The sequence below is a fragment of the Pleurodeles waltl genome, chromosome 3_1 (genome assembly GCF_031143425.1).
Source record: "Pleurodeles waltl isolate 20211129_DDA chromosome 3_1, aPleWal1.hap1.20221129, whole genome shotgun sequence".
NCBI classification, from domain to species: Eukaryota; Metazoa; Chordata; class Amphibia; order Caudata; family Salamandridae; genus Pleurodeles; species Pleurodeles waltl.
Window position 1 is genome coordinate 406,895,888 of NC_090440.1, and position 18,265 is coordinate 406,914,152.

At 42.5% G+C, this 18,265-nt stretch overlaps 1 protein-coding gene across 1 annotated transcript; it reads left to right on the forward strand.

Annotated features, from left to right (window-relative positions):
• Positions 1 to 265: 265 nt before the first annotated feature.
• On the forward strand, positions 266 to 18,040 carry HYPK (huntingtin interacting protein K). Its single transcript, XM_069222639.1, has 4 exons — positions 266 to 496; positions 7,638 to 7,693; positions 13,694 to 13,745; positions 17,752 to 18,040. The coding sequence occupies exons 1-4, from the start codon at positions 335 to 337 to the stop codon at positions 17,845 to 17,847; spliced, it is 366 nt and encodes a 121-aa protein (XP_069078740.1). The 5' UTR covers positions 266 to 334; the 3' UTR covers positions 17,848 to 18,040.
• The last annotated feature ends 225 nt before the right edge of the window (positions 18,041 to 18,265 follow it).

The following is an 18,265-nucleotide window of genomic DNA, read 5'->3' on the forward strand; positions in this document are numbered from 1 at the left end:
TTTCATTAAACTACGTCCGAAACTCAAATTTCCACCTTATTCAAGATGGCCGTTGTACGGACTCTGATCTTGTAAACATGTGGGTTGTCTAGTCTAGTGTTTAAAACTGCCACAGCCTATACCGAGCGACGCTGGCCCGCCCTTGAATTCTATATTCTTTTGACGTAAAAAAGAGGCGGATCACTGGAGGTCTTTGGCTGCTGTCACTTTAAATGGCCTCGTTCAATTGGCCGTTGACAGGCGATTCCGGAACGGGGCGTGGTTTACACTGTCATGTGCGGATGAGCTTCCGGGACTGTACATGAGGACCCATCCTATTTCTTGTGCTTGAAAGATGGCCGCAGAGGGGGATGTTGAGTTGGAGCTCGAAACCGAAGAGAACTGCACCGAACGGCCCACGGAGAAGCCGCGCAAGCATGATAGCGGGGCTGCCGACCTCGAGAGAGTCACCGACTATGCGGAGGAGAAAGAGATCCAGAGCTCCAACCTTGAGACGGTGAGATATTCTGGGTCTGGGGGAAAGAGGCGATGCTCGATGGAGTGAGTGGAAATAGCACACAGCGAAGTGTGTTTCTCTTGAACATCGTGGTGGGCTAAACTGTTTGGGAGTTACCCAAAGAGTAACGTTATTAGATGACTCGGAATCACTAAGGAGACAATACTCCGAGTCTCAGGCTTTTCTGGTTCAAAGCATTCTTTATATGTCACTTCTCAAGTCTATTTGAGGTATTGAACAAAGGCTATAACGCACAAAGGGCTAGTTTTTTTCAAAAATGGAATTCTGTTACCGCAGCAGAATATCAACAGTCTGGAGGAGGTGTAAGAGGTGTGGTGTAAGCGGTATAAGGATACATCATTCTAAGATTGTTTTATGTATGAAAATATTTAATTTCCTAAGAGATGATGGCTAATCTGTTTTGGTTATATATACTGGATTGTTTCACTTTAACAATTAAGGGTGTTGGGGAGAAAAATAGTTATAATTTGGCAGTTAAAACAACAAGGTTTAGCAGGTGTAGGTCATCAGATGTAGGTTCGTACAATAAATTATGGGATGGGTGTTTTATTTTTGGAACTCCTAACTCGTCCCTTTATGATAAATTATTACACATTGGGACTCGTTTTAGGCCAATTAATCTTTTGACCTTGTTGAGAGACACCTTAGGACGACATAGCTAATCAATATGTCAATAATGCCATCAATATTTATCACAATAATGCATTTCACTTTAGTCAAAGACATTAATCAAACTCAAGACACCACCATGACCTTACAGCCATGAATAACCACACCAGTTTAGTATGAGTTTTAGTGATATTTATTCCCTATTTGGTTACAGTACTACTAGCAAATTAATTAATCTCAGAACCAAGAAGCACAATAGCATAGTCACAATATGGCAAGTCTGATAAGATTTCATCAAAGCAAAAACCACAAACATTAGAATATAACACAGTGCAAACATAGGTTGTTCCCAAGCAGAATGTATTAGCGCATTGTTCAACAAAACGTAGATTCAGTCATTTGTCTATTTGAGTCAGTTTAGTGAACCCCTCACCTAACCTCAAATTAGCATTGGCATGTTGGGCTTCATGCAAAACAATTTAGTAACACCAATTTGGAAAACATCTAACTATGGCTCCTGTCAAAAGAAAAGCAGTTGGTACCTAGAAAGGAAAAGCAAACAGACAATTAAAATTCATTGTCTCATAGTTACCCTCCAAGTTTGGTCAGCACTCGGGCTCTGTCTTCGTCTTCAGGACATCAATTGATTCGCCATCAAAAGAAATTCAGCTCCAGCAAAGGCAAAAGGGGCACTTCCCTCATAAGGAGGTAAAGTGTAAATGTGCAATCTAAGGACAAGGATGGTTCTAAGTAAAATCAGCAAAGTCACTAGGCAAAGTGACAAAGTCTCTGGATCATATCAAATCGCATCAGCATTTCCCTAACTAACTCATTTCCGTGTGTCAAGGGGTTTTATCCCTTTTTTGTTGTACATTCCCCTAAAATCTAATTGGTCAAGGGGTTGCACCCCACTATCTATAACCAATTAAAAACACATTGTCATACATTTTTGTTTTCCCACGTATTTTATTGGTGCTCATGATTAACGTCTTTAGCGGGTTGTAGGAAGTTGGCTCTGTATGTGCTATTTCAAAGTAAGGAATAGCATGCACAGAGTCCAAGGGTTCCCCTTAGAGGTAAGATAGTGGCAAAAAGAGATAATACTAATGCTCTATTTTGTGGTAGTGTGGTCGAGCAGTAGGCTTATCAAAGGAGTAGTGTTAAGCATTTGTTGTACATATACACAGGCAATAAATGAGGAACACACACTCAGAGACAGTTCCAGCCAATAGGTTTTTGTATAGAAAAATATATTTTCTTAGTTTATTTTAAGAACCACAGGTTCAAATTCTACATGTAATATCTCATTTGAAAGGTGTTGCAGGTAAGTACTTTAGGAACTTTGAATAATCACAGTAGCATATATACTTTTTACATAAAACACATTTAGCTGTTTTAAAAGTGGACACAATGCAATTTTCACAGTTCCTGCGGGAGGTAAAGTAATGTTAGTTTTTGCAGGTAAGTAAACCACCTACGGGGTTAAGATTGGGGTCCAAGGTAGCCCACCGTTGGGGGTTCAGAGCAACCCCAAAGTCACCACACCAGCAGCTCAGGGCCGGTCAGGTGCAGAGTTCAAAGTGGTGCCCAAAAAGCATAGGCTTCAATGGAGAGAAGGGGGGTGCCTCGGATCCAGTCTGCCAGCAGGTAAGTACCCGCGTCTTCGGAGGGCAGACCAGGGGGATTTTGTAGGGCACCGGTGGGGGGGGGGGGGCACAAGTCCACACAAAAAGTACACCCTCAGCAGCGCGGGGGCGGCCGGGTGCAGTGTGCAAACAAGCGTCGGGTTTCCAATGGGAGACCAAGGGGTCTCTTCAGCGGTGCATGCAGGCAAGGGGGGCTCCTCGGGGTAGCCACCACCTGGGCAAGGGAGAGGGCCTCCTGGGGGTCACTCCTGCACTGGAGTTCCGATCCTTCAGGTGCTGGGGGCTGCGGGTGCAGGGTCTTTTCCAGCCGTCGGGATTTTAGAGTCAGGCAGTCGCGGTCAGGGGGAGCCTCTGGATTCCCTCTGCAGGCGTCTCTGTGGGGGCTCAGGGGGGACAACTTTGGTTACTCACAGTCTCGGAGTCGCCAGAGGGTGCTCCCTGAGGTGTTGGTTCTTCACCAGTCGAGTCGGGGTCGCCGGGTGCAGTGTTGCAAGTCTCACGCTTCTTGCGGGGATTGCAGGGGTCTTTAAATCTGCTCCTTGGAACAAAGTTGCAGTCTTTTTGGAACAGGGCCGCTGTCCTCGGGAGTTTCTAGTCTTTCTTGAAGCAGGGCAGTCCTCTGAGGATTCAGAGGTCGCTGGTCCTTGGGAAAGCGTCGCTGGAGCAGCCTTCTTTAGAAGGCAGGAGACAGGCCGGTAGGACTGGGGCCAAAGCAGTTGGTGTCTTCTTTCTTCTTCTGCAGGGGTTTTCAGCTCAGCAGTCCTCTTCTTCTTGTAAGTTGCAGGAATCTAAATTCTTAGGTTCAGGGGAGCCCTTAAATACTAAATTTAAGGGCGTGTTTAGGTCTGGGCGGTTAGTAGCCAATGGCTACTAGCCCTGAGGGTGGGTACATCCTCTTTGTGCCTCCTCCCAAGGGGAGGGGGTCACAATCCTATCCCTATTGGGGGAATCCTCCATCTGCAAGATGGAGGATTTCTAAAAGTTAGTCACTTCAGCTCAGGACACCTTAGGTGCTGTCCTGACTGGCCAGTGACTCCTCCTTGTTGTTCTCATTATTTCCTCCGGCCTTGCCGCCAAAAGTGGGGTCGTGGCCGGAGGGGGCGGGCAACTCCACTAGCTGGAGTGCCCTGCGGTGCTGGAACAAAGGGGGTGAGCCTTTGAGGCTCACCGCCAGGTGTTACAGCTCCTGCCTGGTGGAGGTGTTAGCATCTCCACCCAGGGCAGGCTTTGTTACTGGCCTCAGAGTGACAAAGGCACTCTCCCCATGGGGCCAGCAACATGTCTCGAGTGTGGCAGGCTGCTAGAACCAGTCAGCCTACACAGGTAGTTGGTAAAAGTTTCAGGGGCACCTCTAAGGTGCCCTCTGGGGTGTATTTTACAATAAAATGTACACTGGCATCAGTGTGCATTTATTGTGCTGAGAAGTTTGATACCAAACTTCCCAGTTTTCAGTGTAGCCATTATGGTGCTGTGGAGTTCGTGTTTGACAGACTCCCAGACCATATACTCTTATGGCTACCCTTAACTTACAATGTCTATGGTTGGGCTTAGACACTGTAGGGGCACAGTGCTCATGCACTGGTGCCCTCACATATGGTATAGTGCACCCTGCCTTAGGGCTGTAAGGCCTGCTAGAGGGGTGACTTATCTATACTGCATAGGCAGTGTGGGGCTGGCTTGGCACCCTGAGGGGAGTGCCATGTCCTCACCAGCACACACAAGCTGGCAAGCAGTGTGTCTGTGCTGAGTGAGGGGTCCCCAGGGTGGCATAAGATATGCTGCAGCCCTTAGAGACCTTCCCTGGCATCAGGGCCCTTGGTACCAGGGGTACCAGTTACAAGGGACTTATCTGGATGCCAGGGTGTGCCAATTGTGTAAAACAAAAGTACAGGTTAGGGAAAGAACACTGGTGCTGGGGCCTGGTTAGCAGGCCTCCGCACACTTTCAATTCAAAACATAGCATCAGCAAAGGCAAAAAGTCAGGGGGTAACCATGCCAAGGAGGCATTTCCTTACACGGGTGGTATGTCTGGTATGATTTAATCGTCTTGTGAACCTTTGCACATCTTCGGTCAGTGGCTCCATTGTCCGTACCGGTTTAGGCAACCTTGTTAATCTACACTGTTGCATTTAGCTAATTTTTTTTACTATAGGCAGGGTGAATTTCATGAGAACGGATCCACTACAGTTACATTCAGCTTCTAGCTTTTGAAAAAAACAAGGTCATGTCCTTTAGCGAGTCAGCAAATTGCATGTTAGAAAAATACATTTAATATGAGAGTCAGGCAGCTATGCCTCGACTCATGCTAACTAAGGCCTACTGCTTTATTAGCAAGAATCTAATACATTTAGCCTGTCAACATTAATGTAAAATCACAATTTAAAACATTTCACCATTATTAGTCAGTTTCATTAATCCCCGTATACATTGGCGGCCACTCCCCGTGGTCACATTTCAAGTGCACATTTTAGCAAAACATATTAATACAGTTTCCATGCGGTACCATCTTACATTAGTTCATAAACATTTCAGCTTAATATTGATTATATAAGCTACGCTCTCTCAGCAGCGATTACTTGATGCAGGTCTTTTCAGAATTTTATGGTGTAGAGTAGTAGTAAGGCCACAGTACACTGCTATCCGACACCAGGGCATGGTATCAGAAGAGAGCGGATAGGCTTTCCTAACTTTCATCTTTCTTTCATTTTGAGGGTTGTCTTTCCTTTTTGGCCTTCTCTTTATCCTCCAAACAAGCAACATGCCTTATTTGGCTATCAGGGGGGTCATCTATCCAGGAAACCTTTCCCACCTTCCAAAACAGGTTTTGTTTGCTGTGATTTCAGTGGGATCACTCTCAAAAACTGCTTTATCTCATCCACTGTGGATTCTCAAAAAGTTGACAGGCATAATCATTAGTTCTTCTGAGTACTGTTTATGGTAGGAATGGTGGGATGGCAGCAAAAGGGGCCACTCGAGGCTTATGGCAACATTTTGCTTGTCACGTGAATCGTAATATTGTGAGAGTGTTCTGTTTCTCAGCAGCATAGGATAAAGAGCCAGAGTGGAAAGTCAGTGCTCCAGTTAAGACCTACACAGATTTGAGGGGTCCCTTGAGGAAGGCCATAGACACCAAGCTGCATTTACGGGTAGTGGGAGGAACACTGGGATTGAGTACTGATGGAGCTGCATAGTACACATAACCTCACTTTACTACCATGACCTCCCAAACAACCCTACTAAATTCACCCTCATTTATCTCACCCTGCTACTATCATCTCCCTAACCCCTTCCACAGACTCTTCCCTCCTCCTTTACTCATCCCAAGCCTAAATCCTATTACCATATACTCCCAATTAACACTTCTAGATTCTTTCTTCCTCCACCCCGCCATTACTCCAGTCAATTTAACTAACAAACTCTCATATCTACGGCTCAAATTAACTCATGATAATACTAAAACTGTACTCATATTTCCCGATACTAATCCATCACTCATTCGTGTTGGGTTCCGGAGTAGCGTGCTACTCACCGAAAAGCGCTTCAACGCCTCGTCAGGGGTAGTAAGCGCTATATAAATACTATTACAATACCATACATGATGCAGTAATCTGTGATGGTTGTTTTGAGGCCCTAACCAGAAAACAGTGGTAGTGGTGGGTCAAAGGTCTGCCTTGTACGCTAGAAACTAGGGTTGCAGGATACATTTCAGTGTATGAACGGTGGCAGAGGATTAACTTGGTGATGACTGTAATTGAAAAGCGTAACCAATGGGAAATGAAGACTACAGCTCTTGCATGGAAGGACCATGGTGCATAAGGGATATTGGGTATATGTGGTTCCAAACTCCCCCACCCCTCCAGACTTATTCAGGGCATGTGCTGTGCTGAGGGGGCAGAGGGCCTTTGTTACTCCACTGGTGGCAACATGTGCTTTTTGAGACCAAAAACTTTTTTTTTTTTTTTTTTTCTTTTTGCCGGTGTTTGTTACACTGGTGAGGGCCTGGGAGCTCCCACAAAAATTAAGTGTTACAAAAGCCATTTCAGGACAAGACACGCATTGAAGAAACCAAAAGATTCTCAAAAAATGTTGAATCGGTTGGCTTTGCCAGTGCTTGTTTGTTTTCATGCTTTCCATAATCTTGTTGAACATGGTTACACTGATGTTTGATTAGCAATATTTTTTTTAAGTACTAGCATCCATCAACACGTTTTGCTAAGTGACACTTCAAAGAAATAGCACCTAAAATTCCATAGTAGTGAAACTTTTTTTTTTCCTACTTGCTTTTTTTCTGAAGATTTTATTGTGAAAGTAAAGAATCATCAGTCTTGTTTATAAGCTTCTGCAAACATTTGCAGCTAATCAGTGAGCATTCTGGAAGCATTATACTTGGCCTCCTATTGTTAAACTTTTCAAACGAGTGTACACTTTTTTTTTTTTTTCCCACTGGAACCACTGTCAGTAGTGCAGTGTGACCTTTAAAACGTTTATTTACACTGCTCACCCTCATACTAAAGGTCTTTCATGAATGAACCATAGATACAAGTATTAACATATGGACACACACGTTAACTGAACTGCAGACAGTTCACTGCTCTGTAAACTGGTAGCCAAAGGGTTTGTGCTGCAGGGTGTTAGGCATACTTGGCCTAAGAACAAAATAAACATGAAAACTTGTTGCCCTTGATCCCAAAGAATGTCGCGGGTGGTAGGAATTCCACATCCCTGTCAATAGCAGTTGTAAAAAGGTATAACATTTGAATGAGAGCTAAAATAACAAGTGTTGCTGAATTATGTGAATATTTCTAGGTGTAACCATACCCAGTTAGGAATAATCTTGTAAAAGAAATTCTATTATTTATTTATAGGCAATGTCTGTGATTGGAGATCGAAGGTCCAGGGAGCAAAAGGCAAAGCAGGAAAGGTAAATGATCTGGTCGTTCGGGTTTCTGTAGACTTCTGAAAGCAATACAGTGAACACGTACTGTGTTTTTGTGTTGATTAAAAACAATTCTGAAATTGTATGTTTTAATACTGTTTTGAAGCTACAGTTCAGTTTTCATTTTAGGTATTTATAGCAAAGCAGCAAAAAAAATCTAATTTGAATGGTTTGACAAGATTTGTTTAAAAGCAACATTTCAAGAAGGATTGCATGATTCACAAAGTCTGAAGGAATAGTGTTGGTCTGTAAATAGTATTCTTGAAAGTTGAATCCTAAAAAGCTTCTAAATTTGCAACAAGAAAGTTGCAATGGAAATTTGAAACATTAACCTGAATATGCCTTTACAAGGGCATGTATTCTGTAAGGGTCTTAAGTTGCATGTCAGTGGCCAAGTTATTTTATCTTACTTTGTAGTTTTGTATAAAGTGAAAACAAAATGTCAGCTTCAAATGAGAGCGTGTGTGTGTTTTTTTTTAATTTTTTTTTTTATACTAAATCAGCCTTTATTTCCATTACCCATGCATAGCATACGCCTTGCTTTTATGTATTAGGTGGCTACATTTCAGGCTTTGAGTTCATAACAACTACCTCTTTGACCGTGGAAGACTGCACTTTGGATTTCAAGAAGATGGTGTTTTTTTTTTTTTTTTTAGGTTCTTAACTGGGGTAGCTTTTTATGCTTCTGTGGGACATTTTGGGTGGCATAGTCAAGCTGAGTGTAAATGGATGCATAGTCAGAAAATCATGTGCCTGTATTTTAGGTGTTCAGTAAAGAGTTTGAAAGTGTCTCAATGATGACTTCAATCCAATCCAGTTGAGTTTTAAGATTGGCGTGGGTGGCTTATAATTGGAGAAATAATGTCAAGAGTGCTGGGTAACCAAGTTTGCAGTTAGATTAAAAAAAAAGTGGGTGACAGTGGTCAAACCCCCCCCCCCCCAGTCTCCCCCCAAAATAATATATTGTGGTTTCCCTTTTGACGGGTAGTATTTTGTGTGCACTTTTGCCTGTGACTTTAGACAGAAGAGTTGTTTTGATGATCTAGTTGTAGTTCTGGTAAAAATAAGTAATTATGCATTTACACAGTGCACTTTATGCAAAAACATCTGTAGGTGTTGTGTAGCCAGATTCCAAGGACTCTTATGAGAAAAGGCACGTCTTTAGAAGATGCCAAAACCTCTTGCATGAGGATTTTACTTTTTGGGAAAAGGGAAACATATTTTAAAATGAAAGGTCCAAAACTACAAAGCTAATCCTTCCTATTTGTGCATGTTTGGAGTGAAAATATATCAGTACTATATCCAAATGACGAGAAGATACAATGGGTAGGATTTTCCCAGATAACTATTGTAGAGTGTTACTGTATCTGACTTCATACACTATGCATAGAAGGCAATTTTGCTCCCCATTTTCAGCCAGTGAAGCCAGGAAAAGACTTATGACACATAGTCAAAGAAACTTTATTTCGGCTACAAGAGCCATAAAAGCGCATAGCAGCAATGAATGCAAATAAATACACAAGGTAATAAATATAACAATACGTATAATGATTTAAAAAAAAAAATGGAATAAAGATAAAATATACTCACACAGTGTTATGGGACAGTCTTGTTGGAATCATTAAACAGATAAGAATTTCCTTCTGGCAAACCAGCTAGCTCTGAGGAACTTGGCAATGGGGTTCACTTGCGTTGGCCTAGTGTCTGATCTGAGGATTCGCAGGGCTAATTCAGAGCTGCGGACTCCCAGCAGTCTGCATGCCGGGGCCAGCCATTTCCTACGTGAAGCGGTGTACGCGGGGCATGCAAAAAGGACATGAGGAAGATTCTCGGCAGGGGCTTTGCAGGCTGGACAGGCGGTTGATTCTTTGTGTGACCAGCGGCTGGTGAAAAGTCTTAATGGTAGTGTTCCAATGCGGAGCTGAAAGTACAGTTTCCTTTCCCTTGGGACCGTGATTATGTCCCAAAAAGCCTCATACTTGCATGTCTCTTTTAGGTTAACAAAATCACAAGATAGTGTAGTGTGAAGTGCGGCCCCTATATCTTCGTGATCTGCCAATATAGTTTCTTTAGTTTGCTTTTCGAGGGAAAGATGGAGGTGGTTGGTGAATTCCAGAGTTCACTGAGCCCGAGTGAGTAAAGTGACCCCTTGATGTATCGTAGCCAGGGGATTCTGTGAAGATGATCAGCTTTTAAAATAACCTGCAGGGCTTCAGTAAAGGTTTCAAGCTCTGGGGTAGTCCAGAGACGCCGCCAATACAGCAGAGGGCGTAGGCGGGCTTTATGACAATGCGTTTTATGCCAAGGTCCTTAAAAAGGGGGAACAGTGGAGTGCTTAGCGGAAGGGACCCAAGGTTTCTCAGGAAGTTGTTCTCAGCGATGGTTATGTCTTGGATTTTAGCATAACCCCATAGTTCAGCCCCCTAAAGTGCTGAGGTCACAGCCTGGGCTTCGTATATCTGTATTGCTGGGCGAATTGGTTTTGTGTATGAGAGGTGGAAGTTTTTTGATAGTGCCCCTGTTGTTTGCTTTAGTTTAAGGCTTGCTTTCCTATGTGTGATTTCCAAGACATGTTCTCAGTCAATGTTATACCCAGGTAGCTGAAAATGCCCACCTTCTCAAGTGTGGTGCCCTCTAGTGTAAACTTCCCTCTAAAGGATCTATGGGGATTAAGGGTCATTAGTTTTGTTTTAGAGGCATTGATTTCAAGTCCCCGCATTGAGCAGAATTTCTCAAAGTACATGAGAAGTTTCCTTAGTTTACTAGGGGTCTTGGATATCAGGAGAGTATCATCTGCAAAGAGCAAGACAGGGATTTTTTGTGTGCCAAGTGATGGTGCGTCAGCCTCCACTCTAAGCAGGGAAGGGACGATTTCATTGATGTGCAGAGAGAAGAGGATCGGGGCAAGGACACACCCTTGACGCACACCCCTTAATACATGGATTCTATCAGTTAGTTGCCCCTTGTTGTCCCACCTAACTCGTGTGTAGTTGTCCTCGTGGAGCCGTATCAATATTGCTAGGATATGGTCCGGGATTCCCATTCGGGAGAGTGTCCCATAGTTTGTTGCGAGTTACTAGGTCAAAAGCAGACTTTAGATCCACAAAAGCAACATAAAGGCTCCCTTTACCAATGAGCATTGTTTTCCGGTATAAAAATAGGAACCTGAGGGCTTGATCAGTGGTAGATATTTTCTTCCGGAAACCAGCTTGGAGGGGACTAAGGATATCATGTTCAGTCATCCAGTCTTCGATCTTTCCCAAGAGGCAGTGGCAGAAGACTTTTTGCACAGTCAATTAGACTAATTGGTCTACAGTTGCAGGGGAGTGATCTGTCGCCCTTTTTGAAGATTGGGATAACAATAGCCCCTTTCCAGGACTCAGGGATAGGTGCCCCAGATGCTATTGCGTTCGCTATGATGGTGAGGTATCTTGACCAGGATGCTATGTCGGTTGAGAACAGGTCTGCTGGGACACCATCCGAGCCAGGGGCCCTGCCGCGTTTTATGGTGCCTATGGAATAAGTTATGTCACTTTGAGAGAACAGCTGGGGTACTTCAGTTGTGGGCGCTAAAGAAGTGTTTAGGCAGGGGTCCATGCAAACAGGAGTGGGGCTATCATGGTCATGGGAGTACAGCCTGCTAAAATGATCTACCCAGTCTTTCGGGGCGATGTTGGTTGTTATGTCCAATCCACTGCTTTCTGGGCCTCCCGCTGCCCGGGACCAGAACAGACTACAGTTCCTCTTGCGCACAGTGTCACTAAGTGCTGTCCACCACTTAGCGTCTTGGTCACGCTTGGCTTTGCGTATGGCTGACTTGTAGGACTTTCTAGCTAGGCGGATGGCGGTGGCATCCTTAGATTTAGTAGCTTGCATTAATTGCTTATTTAGGGACTGACACATTTTATTAAACCAGCGGTGCCTACCTATGGGTCTCTTGCCATCATGGGATGTGGATACTGAGAAGTGGGCTGCGATATCCCTGAAGCATGAAGTGTGGATTAAGCTTATTTCCTTATAGGGGATTGCGGGACCCACCTCTAGGTTCATTAATGTAGTCTTTAGGGTGTTATTGGCTGCGTAGATGAGTGCGGGCCGAGCCGCAACCTTGTCCCACTTGTGTTGTTTGTCGTTAACCAGGCTAATACCCTCTGGTGCTGCTACTGAGGAGTTAATCGTGGGCGAGAGGTTGCCCAAAGCTAACGTGTGAACAGAGAGAGGATTATGATCACTTTCAGTTCTTTCAACGATCGTCATATCGATGACTAGGGGCCATAATCTTATGTCGAATAGACAGTAGTCGATTTTGCTGGTGTGGTTGGTTTTGTGTGATGGCCTTTGGTGTCTGATTTGGTTCTGCCATTTAATGCCCTGAGCCCGAATTCCATGGTCAGTGACTTAACTTGGACTGCGACCTGCGTCCATCTCTTGATGGGTGGAATGGACAGGGCGGGGATAGACCAAGCTCGATCCTCCTCGTCTGTGAACCTGAGATCATCCCAGTCTAGAGGTTCGAATGTGACATTGAGGTCACCTGCCGCAATGGTTTTATGATGGCGGGGACAGTTTTGCTAAAGGGCTGCCAGGACACAAAGGGTTTTGGAGACTTGACAGCCCCTTCCCCCCCCCCCCCCCCCCCCCCCCCCCCCCCCCTCGGGTGTAGATATTGAAGATGTTCACGACAGTGTCCGGCCCGAATGAAGACCTAACAGGTCGGGAGAATTGGTGGGTAGCTGTAATATGACAGTTAAGTGATGTTCTGATCCAAATAGTCAAGCCCCCTGAAGGCCTGCCTCTAGTACTGGGCACAGCAGGGATGTGGAAGTTTGAATAGCCTGTTCGAAAAAGTGGATTGGTTGACCATGTCTCTTGAAGAAGACGTATGTCATGCTCCTCAATAAAGGAGGTGAAGGATGGAAGAGTGAGAATAGATTTCAGACCTGCCACGTTCCATGAGACAAGTCGTACCCCAGTTAGTGGTTGAACTATCCTGTCTATTTGCCTGGTATTTACATGATTAGCCTCCAGAGATTTATTTGGCAGGTATGGTTGAGTGGGAAGAAGTAGATTAATACCAATGTTGGTCTGTGAGACCTGGGGTGAGTGGTGATGTTCCTCTAGTGGAGCTGACCTGTCCCTGGTGAGGGAAGTGCTTGCAGGCTTGGCTATCTGTTCTTGATTTGGTGGGCAATATTTCTGCAAGATGAAAGGTGCAGTATTGTCATATTTGCACAGTAAACTGTCAAAGGTCTTGGGGAATATGTCCTGAATGGGAGAGAGAATACTTGCACTGGCAGTGTTAGGGATAGCAGCAGGCTTATGACATATATTAAAGATCCACTTTATCCTGGACATTTACATTACCTCTGTTGTGTGCAGGAGTCGTTTGACATTCTATAGATTGACAGTTTGCACACACCATTTGTCGAGCCAGGCCTGGCCTTTTTTCCTCATTAGCTTGACTGATCATTTAGCAAAAAAGTGCAATTAGTGCCTTTCATTTGCAAGTTTTTAATGCTCATTTAATTGACGGAAGCAATAACTAGCCTCTTAAATCATCATGATTTGCGTCATCTGCTTTAATTTGCAAGTTGTTTGAACTCCACACTTAAATAATAGTTAACTGTTTTGAAAATGATCTTGTTCCATCAGGGTAATCTTTAGTAAAAAACCTTTTTGTTGTGAAGAGGTTGGCTAGGGGTTTCAAGCAAATATTACAAGATTGGTACTGATCTCCTAATTTGTGTACTTGTATTGTAATAACTGAGCCACACAAGGGCAAATTAGTTATACTTAATACAGATCCAAACTAAGTATCATTAATGAAACCAAAGTGTTTATCTTCTAAGTGTTATGTAGTATTAAAGTCTAACTCTTGTGTCTAAATTCTGGTATATGACATATCTCTTGGAGAAAACATGCTTAATAACATAAGAAATTCTAAAAAGCTGAAAAAAAATTCTAATTAAAATCTTCTCTTTACAGGGAAAAAGAGTTGGCGAAAGTAACTATTAAAAGGGAGGACGTAGAGTTGATTGTAAGTATGAAATTGTATAATACATATTGCTGTTTGTGTAGCACTCTGTTTAATGATGAATAAAGTCTTCAAGAAATGCACCAACAACCATGCCTGTCTCCAAGAATACATGCAACACCAGGTGCCTAAAATATGAAATCTGTGTTTGACTAAATAGTATTGGATTTTCTGGACTGTGCACCTTAAACGTGGAATGCAAACCAGACATAGATCAGCAGTTTTTTTTATTTTTTATTTTTTTATAAATCTGTGTCCTGCATGCTTGGTCTTTGGGGTTAGCAGATGTGTTGCACTTCATATAATAGACAGGAATGGTAACCTGTGTGTTGATTGGATTGGCTGTAGTGTGAAGATGACTTTTTCAGTGGAATAGGATCACTGTTAATACATTTTATACAATTCTTAACATGTCTGTTTTTATTGGTCCCTTACCTTGATTCCTTTTTAAACATGGGCAGTACTATAAATTAAGTCAAAAGTATTCCAACAGTTGTCAGTTCTAAAGAGAGCATCATTGTAGGCAGTAGACCATTGTAACGCCCTGTTATTTGATCAGTTGAAGAAACGTATTCACTGTTTTCAATATTTGAAGGCTCTGAATGTAAGTTCCTGTCGGATATCACCTCTTGTGACTCTAATCTTTTACGTGTATGCTCCTAGTTAAAGGAATGGTATACATAATAATAGTTATTATTATTATTATTATTATTATTAACAGTGCTTGCCTATCCTCGACTTACCCAATCCATCAAACACTCAGGAGGTTAGCTCCATAGATTGATTGATCTGTCCTTTTTGCAACCAGAAGTAACTAGATTGTGTAAATCATATAAAATTCCAGCAGCTGCTTTTCTTAAAAGTCCATGCTCCGTGTTATCCATGAAGCTTTTATAAGCATTTTGTCCAGCTTTGGTACGATTTTGTCTAAGTAGGCGGGCCAATGTAGCTCAAACTCTTCATCATGGGGAGATGGAGATACCCAATTGATGATTATTTTTGCACAGGTGGTTTTTCTTTTTTTCTTAAATTTCAATGTCCTGCAATTGCAAGCATTGGCAATTGGCTTTTAAGTACTGGCTGAGTCTACTTCTTTGGAAAGTGTCCTGCCTCTCAAAATGGAGTTTCAACCTTATTACAACAATCCTGTAGGGCCAAATAGTGGCTCGGCTACTTTGTATGAGAATGTCATTAAGGAACCGGAGTAGAGCAAATACCTCGTCGAGATAAGTCTTTGAACTGGCATTTGAAGGCAGATTTAAGCAACACAAAAGGATGATGGATGGAGTGCTGAAACTTTTCAAACACTTGCCCCCCAGTCACAGATCTGGGTTTAATCCATCATCATTTTGCCCTCCGTACCACCTCAGTTTGGATCCAGCCATATGCAAATCATTCTTGACCCTGTTCCCCTTCAGAGCAGTCCAGCCCAAACTGCCAGGCCGGGTCCTCCCTCGACTGGAAACAAGCATCCTGTGACCAGTTTCAGGGTATACACCCTTTATCAGCGAGGCTAGCTTGATTCCAGTGGCACATTGAGCACGGGACCTATGTTGGGTTTAATTGATCTTTCTTTTGCTCACCATGCTTTCTCAGTTTGGACCCAGTCAAATGCAAATCAGCCTTGACCCTGTCCCCATGGGAACAGTCCAGCCCAAACTGCCAGTGATGTTGCTTTGAATGCTAATGGCTGATTTGATTCCTTCAGTCGGAGAGCCAAATAAATTGCGATTTAAAAAAAAAAAAAAAAAAAAAAAAAAAAGTGTAAAGAATAAACAGTCCACACCTGAATCAGTATAATTGTAATCAACGCTGTGGATTCAAATATCTGTTCAATAGGAAAAAGATTAAGCAGCAGTACAAATGCTGGAATCAAATGCTGTTTTTGCTTAATAAATTGTTAAGCATTTTCTGAGACTGGTTTGCCGTGGTAAGAACAAGAATATCTGTTTTGCTATTAAACCTGTTTCTTTAAATTAAATATGGAGTAGGCTTACGGGAGGCAGCAACGGTTTTAGATCCGATATGTGCAAGGGGATGATTTTTAAAGTATATTTAAAAAAAAAAAAAAAAAGCTAAACTGTAATGGGTTTATTCTTTGCATTTAGTATTTTATTTATGCAATGCTTATAAACTTGTTGGAATAATACATTTCTGTTTAACTAAGTGTCATGATTATAAATTGCATGTATAGTATGCTTGACAGACCTGCATTCTTAAACTATTTTTGAATCTCAAAATCTTTAATCCCACATAGTATTCTCATCTTGGGAGGCCTGAAAGGAGGGAAAGGTTGATAATCTCGGTTCCAAGAAGGATTAGCACAACCTGAGCAGCACATCCTCAAATGTTAGTTTCAAACAGTGGGGATATACAGATGAATCTTTGTGGTCCTCTGTTATGGACATCCTCATACATGAAAATGAGCAAAAGCACCGTTGGCAGGCAGGCAGTTCGATTTTTCTCAGCAATTACATTGGTATTGACTTGCACATTTTATTCTCTGCCATGAGAAATGTGACCGGATGGTAGTTACTGAACTATAGTTACTGGTGTGGTTCAGATCTAGGGTACGTTTATTTATATAGCTTTTTTATTTAAATCTAGTTGCCCATGGGTCTGGCACAAGTGTGATAGAGAGGCTGGAATGTATCTTGGCTGTCGCAGTTCTAGCAATACTGTGCACTTTATATTTTATCATTACATGTCACACATCAATGAAACTCTGATTTATTCCTAAAGGATGGTCTGTAGGGCCTTGTCCACTCAGGCGGGATCAGGAGAGGGCATCCAAAAGAAAAGGTAGCCCAGGGCGCACAACTATACTTAATACTTTGTATGTTTCTTTCCCCATTTCAAATAATGTAGCTGGCAAGCTCATCATAAAGAGGGATAAACATGCCTGGTTGACAGAATTTCTTAAAAATAGAGGAAGATTGGCTTCAGACAAATCTGGACATCTGCAATTTCCGTGGAAAGAAACTTAAGGAGTGTGACAGCACTGCGTTCTTGTATTTCGGTAATCTTAGAGGGTGTCTTGCGACATGAGTTTTCACTTAAGATCTCCATTCGAGTAATAGAAAAGCTTGCCTATAGGATATTGGGGTCTTCTGGAGCAGCACTTGTGCTTAGACATTTTGTAATGCAGAATGTAAAATACTGTTTACAATGGCCTCTCTTAATGGAAAGGAGTACATGCACAGGTACTCGAAAAACAAAATCCGTCAATGGGCCTAGTGCCTTCTAAACAAGTCCTTGACTGGTTGCACCCCCACTGTATCTCTCCAAGGAGATTATAAAAGTATCTGAAGTGGTCATGCTTCGCCAACGCTCTAGCCAAATTACCAGCTAACTTGCAAGTTGCACCTAAGATTCCAAGCAGGCTTAATGACACTCTGCAAAGGCACAAAAACCCAAACTCCGAGATCTACTGTGATCTAATGACCATATCCCACAAACCCGCACAACAAATTATCACCATTTATCATTTGTCTGGTCAAATGATTCAGCCCAATTCTAGTACATGTACACAAACAAGATTTGTCCAGTGGAAGCTCTCTTCTAGGGTTTTAATGTGTTATAAGTCTCAACCCATAACCTAAAATATAGGTCCAGCCATTCATGGACTCTGTTTCCCCACTCACTTATGCCCCTAAGTGGGCTAGAGCTGCCGAAAGGAGTTGAATTTTACAAAAAACTATTTTTGCTGATCTTCCTTCCTTTTGTTCTGTTTCGATTGTGTGAACTAACCAGCAATTCTCAAAACACCTGTAAAATGCATAGAGGGTGTGTTATTCAAATTGCCTGAAAAGTCCATTATGTGTGTGTTGAGCTTATTGCGTCACTGGCTTTTTGTATTAGAAAATAGAGGCACATTTAATACATCTTGTTGACATCCCCAGTTCGAATCAATTTTTGTAACATCCTGATTTGTCTGATCTGATTTAAATAATTATTGCAGCATTATATGCTTTTTAAAGACTTTTTTTATTTTGATACATTCTAACAGATGAATGAAATGGAGATCCCACGCGCAACTGCTGAGCGGAGCCTTCGGGAGCATATGGGGAATGTGGTTGAAGCCCTAATTGCCCTCACAAACTGAATAATCTGGTTGTTTGGTATGGTTCAAATTGGTGATTCATTCTTGTTTGGAAGAGCAGCAACAGGAGTGGGAAAATTCTAATAGAAACTACTGTCCTTTTCTTCAGGTCATATTGACCCACAAGTACAGTGTTCATTAATATTTTATTTTTCCTAGTCTGTAATTGCATCAATAAAAATATGTAAGCAAAGTGTGTTTATGTTCATTTAATCAACCATACATGTTCTAGTTATCTTGTGTAATCAGGCAACTGCCATTTTCCTTGTGTGAAAAACATACATTCCCCTGTGGGTAAACTCTTGAACTGTGTTCAACAACTGCTGAATGCTAGGATTTTACTATGTGTACCCATATTGCTTCCCCCTTTGTTACAAGACAAGTTGGTCTTGTTTTGATCATTTTAGTTGGAGTGAGTTCT